Source organism: Arachis duranensis, chromosome 9, assembly GCF_000817695.3.
Source record: "Arachis duranensis cultivar V14167 chromosome 9, aradu.V14167.gnm2.J7QH, whole genome shotgun sequence".
NCBI lineage: Eukaryota > Viridiplantae > Streptophyta > Magnoliopsida > Fabales > Fabaceae > Arachis > Arachis duranensis.
In genome coordinates this window covers 110,377,471-110,386,097 of record NC_029780.3, presented here as the reverse complement: position 1 = coordinate 110,386,097, position 8,627 = coordinate 110,377,471, and the positions used below count along the sequence as shown (strand labels likewise).

Sequence of the window (8,627 nt, the reverse complement as noted above, 5' to 3'; positions counted from 1 at the left end):
AAAAAAAAAAACAAGTCCATTATAAAAGATTCATAGTACTAGTAACGATCCTTGTACTTCCGTTAAGTAGTTGACTTTGAGTGAACAACACACTAAGGAAAAATAAAAGAGAATAACAAAGCTAGGTAAGGGAACACATGAAAAAAAAAATCAAAGAAAAACATAACATGTGATTTCACTTGTTTTCTTTATATGTTGTGATATTTGTTGTCAAGCTTGGTTAATTAAGTGTGCTTGCCATGGCCATGTATGAACCTTGCAGCTTCCTCTGTGTATACATGAGTTTCATTGTCCAACCTGTTAATAGTGTCTATGCTAGTCAACAATAGATATTTAAGGGAGGCAAAATTTACAAATTTATAATTTGATTTCACTTACGAATTGCGAACAACTTTGCTCAATGTTGAGGCTGATGAGAATGTTTTGCCATCCAGATATCTATTTTCTCCCTTAATCCTTTGTCTCATTCTCAGGTCTATCTCTTCTGCATTCAGCTCTAATGGAAAATCTGAAGCCTGTTATATTCCAAAAGCAAAAGAATGATTAAGATATGATGAGGTCCATTTCCTACTGTGACATAACATACAAAACAATTTCTTGAAAATTATGATAAAGTAATAATCTTTACCATGATCCATCCCCAGATATCAGCATAGGATGGGATATGAGCTGAGTAAGCCACAACATCTGCAAAAGTAGTCAACTGCTTAATTTGGTAACTATCAAATCAAAATAGTATTACATAAAGTAGGGTAAAAGATTGCTTACACTTAAAAACCTGTCTTAATGTGTTGTAGATAGATGAAAAGATCTCAGTGTGGCTGAATATTCCAGCAGGTCCTGCCTGAACAATATAGAAATGTCACTTTAATTTTGTTTCCTCTAATAAATGTTTGATTCATGTTATGGATATTGATCTTATAGTACCTGTGTCACAAATATGCCACCCTCCTTCAGTCTTGGTTTGACAGTGAATTCATAGAAGGATTTTGTGTAAAGTTTATAACAAGGGCCTCCATCAATGGGGTCTGCTAAGTCCCCAACTATCACATCATACCTCTCTTTTCCAGCTTCTAGCTCAGCCCTTTAATTCATCATGACACATTCCATTAGAATTTATTCATTCCTAGCTAATAGAAACTTGTTACATATGACCAAAGTCAATAAGCCATTATGTTGATGATCAATAATCCAAGAAGCACAAAAGTTTGTTATTTGATTATTATCAGACCTGGCATCATTGATGATGACCTTAAGTCTTGGATCACAGAAAGCTTCCCCATTAGCTACCAAGTATGATTTGCAAAAGTCCACCACCTCCTGATGTGATAAAATCAAGCATCAATGAAAATGGAATTAGTTAATACTCTGGCTCTATCATCATGTATAATAATTATTTGTTAACTTAGTACTTAGGAGGTTTTAATTTAATTTACCTCATCAATGTCACACATTATAACTTGGTCAATGGTGTTATGCCTCAGCAGTTCTCTTGCAGTGGATCCTTCTCCTCCCCCCATAATAAAAACATTCTTTGGGCTGAATGAACAAAAATTTAATGTAAATCACATGGGATTGAGAATGAAATTAGATTCTTAAAGAACATAGAGGAGGGAGTTACTTAGGATGGTGAAGGACTGGTGGATGAACAAGACATTCATGGTAGATAAATTCATCTGTCTCAGCACTCTGAAGCTTCCCATCAATTACCAATGCCTGCAACAACCACATAAATTTAGTTTCTTCTTCATAAAGGTATATCTAATTCTTTCATATAATGATCCAAGAGGCTCACCTTTCCAAAGGGCTTTGTGTCCAAAAGTGCAATATCTTGGTATTGGCTAGCTCCTGTATGCAATATACTACACCCACAAAATAAAAGAAAGTAATCTTATAATAATGTCTTTGAACAAATTAATAAGATATTTGATATAGTGCTAAAGTTTGCAATAGAAAAGTCCTGTCTTTGTTTTCATTATATGTTTTCTTTTGTCTCCCTATCATGGAGACAGGTGAAAAGAGCTTATCACTTTGTAGGATCACTTCTACTTTTTCTTTTCCTAACATGAGAAGTAGTTGCAATCACTAAATTGTTGGTGATATTCTTGCTTCTTTTTACCCAAAGAATAGATAAAAGGTATCAAGGTAATAATATGAAAAGCATGGGAAGCAAAACTTCATTTTATTCTGAGCAGTTAAGGAAACTAAACTATAATGTGGTTTCTCTAAACAGCAGATATGATACATTTGGGTTGCCTAATTAAGAATTGGAAGAAGAGTAGTTAAAAGAATGTACCTATTAAGAGCAAAACACCATCTTAAGTTGTCTTCAATCTCTTCTTCATACCAACAGCTCTTCCTATAACCATTCAGAGAATGGCTCTGCCCATTTGAGAGAGCTACCTCACCCATATCTTCCTAAGCTTTGACAAATTAAAAAGAGCTAGAGAGGAGAAGTGGAGTGGAGAAAATGGAGAATGGGAGGAGAATATATAGAAGGTGAAGGGACAATGATGATTGATATCAAAGAAATCTGGCAAAGCCAACTTGAAAAGAGAAATGATATCCTCCTGGGATTTCGTAAATGTACAATACCAAAGAATCTCTGGGGAGTTTATGAGGTTAATATCAGTCACAATGCATGTAGCTATATACTCCTATCTGTTCAATCCATTATAAAGTTCAATCACACGTACAAACTGAATAGTTTATTTTTACCATGTCCATGTGAAAATGTAATATAAAGTAACACTTCTTTTTTTGTAAATTAGATTACCATAATCTTGCTTTTGTGACAACATCTAATACATATTTGAAAGTTGTCCATGTGTATTATATATTATATACTATGATCCGGTGGGTATTCTTCCATCTACTTGTAATCATGGCCTACAACTAAACTATAAAGAGCACGCAAATTTATCCATTGCAGCATCGGTATTTGAAATTTTGAATATTAAAAGGTGGATGTGTCATTTTAAATCCGTGTAACAAGATGTAAAGGTGGAAAACAACACTAGCTAGGATGGTATTCAGTTTTCAAATTTAAGCATAGTGAAATAAGTGTTAACATAGAGTATAATATAATATCTTTTAGATGTATAAAGTATAAACAAAAAATTTCCTATATATAGTATGTGATATTGATATCAATAATCATAACCTTAATTACTAGAGAAATGACATGGATATTGTTCTTATGTGATTATCTTTGTTCGATGTATATTTCAGTTCTTGAAATAATTAAATTTTATTCTTCTTCTTTAAGGATGAAATATAATTCAACTTTCTGAAGAAAATAGGGTAGACTGCAAAATGCATGCATTTTGATGCTCAAGTGAACTCAGAATGTTTTATTAAAGATTTTGCAAATGGAAAAAGTTTTTAAAATTTTATTTTTAAATTTTTGTTTTTATTTTATATTTTATATTTTATATTTTATTTTTTAATAGTCTATAGATAAAATATGAGTTATATAGTAGAAATTGTTAAATTTTTTTAATTTAATCTTTATAATTTTTGTATAGAAATTGTATTTTAATGGGTAATAATGTAATAGAGGGATGTTAGAAATTTAATTTGGGAGAAATTGAAATTAATTTTGAAAAGAACATTAATGACTTTAAACATCCAAAAAAAGGTAGATGATAAGGAGAGTGAGTGATAAGAAGGTGTATGTCACTTGCTTATTAAGAAAATATAAATTTTTATGTAACATTTTTATATTGTAATTATTCTTTAACTACCTAACATTATCCGAGTATGAGAATTAATAACAACAATAAAAAAAAGTTAATAGATTTACCCTTATCAAATTATATCATTAAAGTGATAATTTTTTTACCGAAATAAATTTTAAATTTAACCAAGTTATAAGGACCGAATTACATATATAATATAAAAGGAAGAAGCAAAATTTTTTTTTTAATTAATTTGAAAAATAAACAATAATGACTAGTAGTGCAAATGATACCAAATGTAGCATCTAGAATTTTGAAAAAAAATCATAGAATAATTAAGAACCATGCAACCCAAGATAGAACTGTAATTTTGATTTTAGTCAAAATCGTCAAACTACCATTATTATCCAAAGAACTTTTAAAGCATTCAAAATGCATGTACAATTCAATTTCAAGTGAAATAAACAAAAAAAAAAAAGATGAATAGGAAAGAAGAACAAATTAAGAACATGTAGTTGAAAATTTCGACTAAAGTCAAAACAAAAATAAAGACAATTGGATAAGAAAAAGACAACTTGATATGATTAAATTGATATTTATCAAACTTGATATCACGACAATTTGTTAAATTTGTTTGTTTATATTATTACTTTTAGCAAACTATATATAAATGGTTAAGACATTGTTAACGTATATGTTAAATTTTACATAAAATTAATAAATAAAAATTAATAAGGTCTTGTAATACTTTTGTATAAATTTTCATAATATATAAAAGAATATTATAAACCTCTAATTTCTATTATTTAATAATCATACTATTTTTATTATTGCCTAAACTATTTGGTTCAATTCCATTTATTTCTCATTTACAAATTTAAGTGGTGGTATTTTATCCCATTAGCTCTAGTGCCTTAACATATAATATATCATGGTTTTATATATGTATAAAGTAAGAAAAGAAAATATAATATATATTAGAAGGAAAAAGGTAAAAGATGATGATGATTGTATGTGGGAATAAGAATTATTGGCAAAAATGTGGTTATTTATTTGTTGTGAAAGCATAGGATAGCATAGCATAGCATAGCGTGCAATTTGGGAGATCATAACATAGAGGGAGCGTGCGAGTGGAGACCATCATATATATTCTCTTTGTTGCTTCAAAAGCTATGAAAGAGAAGCATACGCGTGCCAATTGCCATCTCCATAACTAACTAACTCATCATCACAAAAGAACATATTGCTGCTACTATATGCAACTTCAAAGAACATTTATATTATTTAATAATAACAAGATATGTTTCTTGCCCCCTAAATAGTGGTAAACATTTATTAGCTAGTGTCTATGTATTACAAAGTGGGGTTCTATTACGTTGATGTAAGTTTAGCATCAGCATGATGATGGTTTCCACATAGACATGTATGTATACGAGAGGGGATGCTATTAATTAATACTTATTATTGCTCGTGCTGCTACCCAACCATGACCTCAATTAAATCATCCTTGTTTCGGGTTTTGGAGAAGCTATGATGGACTCAACCTCCTTCTATGCTTGTTTATTATGGCCTCCTAAACACCGTACTCTCATTCTCAAGTTGAACTCACAAATATCTTTAACATACTAAATTGAAACACTATATTTTTCTTAATAAAAAAAGGGTTTTGGACCTTAGTATGGTTTGGATCTTAACTATAAGATATAGTAAAACCTCAAAGCTAGTTAAGGACTAATAAATTATTACATACATAAAATATAATGCAAACGTCTGATACTTACTTAAATAGAATAATAAACTAATTACTAGATTAGTTCTTATTTATTAATATATGTAGTTTTATAGAAACAAACTCTTGTGCTGATAAATTTGCATTATTTGGCCATAATTTTTTTTTTTTTGTCGATGAATTGGGTAACCCCCAATTCTAGGTTACACACTCACACACCCACTTACACACACTAACCTAGTCAATGCTAAGATTCAAACTTGTGTGGCTTTGGATTGAGGCAAATGCTTTTGGCCATAATTTAAATTATGGTTATCATTTTTTTTATTTTTCTCTTATATTTTTTTTTTATTTTTTGGCTGATGTTGTAGAACTGTTCATTCTAGGATAATTTTTGGTTAGTTTTCTTTGTTTTTTGGGCTTTAGCTGTTAATAAAAAATTATTTTTATTTTTTGGTCATATACTTATTCTTTTTTGTGAATGATTTTTTTAATTGAAATGGGGCCAAAGGCCCAAAGAAAATGAAATTACAAAGGAGAAATTGATGGAGATAAAGCAATCTCTTTACAGTCATCCACTAAAATAACTCTTATGACTAGCTTGATCAATAAAATGACATCCCTTTTTTTCAAGGAAAAGTATAGGTGAACAATGAAAATATTAAACAATGTAAATAATAGATATATCGGATGTTTATTTTACTAGTGTACGGATGGTTATTTTAATATTAAAATTTAGAAGGTTAATTTAGAGATGTAGTGTGTTTTTATTTGATTGGTGGTTGTTCATATTGTTCAATAAAGTTATTGTCCCCTTAGCATTCCCTTTTTTTAACCATCTACTTGTAGGCTATGACAAAAACCAAAGCATCTTATTGTAGGCCAACAATCAAACTTTTTCAAGGGCTTTTTCTCTGGGCCTCCCAGTGGTACAGACCAACCTTATAGGCCTATTGCATTGGCTCTTAGCCACCACAAAATTTAATGTATTCAATTAGACGCCAAAAAAGGAAAAATATTATATGTATACAATTGTGTGTACTGAATCAATAAACAAATTGTTTTAGATAAAAACAGAAGATAATTGGTGACCATTGTTTTGAAAACCGAACCGGACCGGCCGGTTCAACCGGATTAATCGGGAACCGGTCATCTAGCCAGTTCGGTTGAAGTATAAAATCGTCTGGCAGAAAATCGGTAAAAAATTGGTCGAACCGGTGGTTAATCGATAAACCGTTTGAACTGAACGGTTTTTTTCCGGTTTTTAATTTAAAAAAAAAAAGAAAAAAATAAAAAATATATAAATCCTTTACCTTTTCCCGTTTTCTCTCTCTCACTCACGCACAAGACCCTCCCCCCTCCTCACTCTCTCCACTCCACGGAACCCTAGCCCCCTTTTCTTTCGCCCTCCCAACCAACAGCAGCAGAAGCCACCGTCCAATGCCCAACACCGTCGTCGCCGACGAACTCGTATCCTCAGCCAGCGTCCAGCCTCGTCGTCGCTGATCCTCTTCTCCTAGATCCCATGCATCTCCTCGCGTCGCTAGGTCTCATCGCGGAACGGATAGAGGGTGTTGTCACCGCCGGGTGGAACTGACCGTGGTGGCATCAAGAATCGTCGCCTGTGGAAGGTGAAGGTATACTCGTCGCTGTCATCGTTTCTCTTCCCCTCGCTGTCGTCTCTCTGTCGCTGTCGAGCCCTCTCTCTGTCTTCGTCGTCGTTGGCCACCCTGAAATCGTGTCTCCGTTGATCCCCTTCTCTCGCGCGTCAAGCTTGTCTTCAATCCCTCTGTGCCTGAGCTCACTTCCCCTCTTCCATCGCCATCACTTGGATTCCTCCTTCGCTGCCGGTCTTCAATTTAATTTTGCTTGTTTTTGTAATTACATTTGGGTTCTGATTTCTGATTCTAAGTTTACTGATTTCTTCTTAGCTTGAGTTTATGAATTTCTGAGTTTGTAAGCAGATTCCTGCCCTGCTTCAATTTTCAATTTTGGGAGTTAATTGCTATTTTTTTGGATTTGATCATGTTGATTGTTGCTTGTTTGTGTGGGTTAATCGTTGTGCTTCATTGCTGTCTTCTGCATTTAATTTCTGTTGATTGTTGCTGTCTTTTGCTTTTTAGCTTTTAATTTTGTTAATTAAATGAATTAATCAAGTTTTTTTATTCTGTTTTTGTTCTGTTTTTAATTTGTTATTGTAATTGGATTTCATAATTTGATTGTTTGATTTAATAATATTTTTATAATTCTGTCTGTTTGTTCAAATTATGATTATGTATGTTCAAAATTTAAATTATGATTATGTTTGCAAATTCAATGGTTAGTGGTTATTATTGTGTTTCAAATTCAATTGTTTGTTATTTTTTATTATTAGGTTATAGATTGAAATTTTAAATTTTAAATTTTATTAGGTTAAATTTTATTGAAATTTAAATAATTAAAATTATATATTAAAATTTTAATAATTTTATTTAATATTTAATTAAACCGGTTGAATCCTAGTTGAACTTCGATCAAACTATTAAACTAGTAAACCAGTCATCTTATCGGTTTATTGATCGGTTCGGTTCTCACAACTTTGTTGGTGACAATAATATGTCCACTTGATCCTTGGTGACAATGAAAATATTCAATATATTCTGTCCACGTGAAAGCTGCTTGATTTCGATGTTGATTAATAATTAGATATAGTTGCTGTTAAAATAGGGTTCAATAAATTAATTAAACGTTAAACAAGCATACAATAATAAACAAATAAATAAAAATCTGATATGATCGACAAGAAGACGTGGAGCAATAAAAGAAACTTAATTTAAGCAATATTTTTTGAATGCCAACTGCTCTTTCAAGTTGTCTGATCCAGTATAATTACACGCACGGTCATTCAATTAGGTAGAAACTCATGTTAATTTTATTTGAAGTTGATAATCAAAAGTGTTAAATAATAAGTTAGTTAAATCTATTAAATTATTTAATAATTATTAATTTTTAATTATCAATTTTATATAAAGTTAACTACTGTTTTGAATTGGTGAAAATTTAGTTATAGTTAATTTTACGGCTGAAAACCATTAAATAATTTAAATAATTTGACTAAATTTTTATCTAACGACTCTCAATTATCAATTTTACATAAAAGTTGACTGTAATTGAGTTTTTATCCTCTGAATTTCTTCCATTGAATTATTATGCATGTGTTGTTTGACAGAATAGAGTGA

At 31.0% G+C, this 8,627-nt stretch overlaps 1 protein-coding gene across 1 annotated transcript; it reads right to left on the bottom strand.

Moving 5' to 3' along the window:
* LOC107466955 (thermospermine synthase ACAULIS5) lies at window positions 1-2,640 on the bottom strand. The gene is made up of 10 exons (XM_016085953.3): window positions 2,297-2,640; window positions 1,796-1,862; window positions 1,622-1,716; window positions 1,437-1,539; window positions 1,232-1,320; window positions 928-1,084; window positions 769-844; window positions 629-687; window positions 379-515; window positions 1-297 (listed from the first exon to the last, which is right to left on the bottom strand). Exons 1-10 carry the CDS (start codon window positions 2,410-2,412, stop codon window positions 225-227), a joined length of 972 nt encoding a protein of 323 aa, XP_015941439.1. The 5' UTR covers window positions 2,413-2,640; the 3' UTR covers window positions 1-224.
* Between the last annotated feature and the right edge of the window lie 5,987 nt (window positions 2,641-8,627).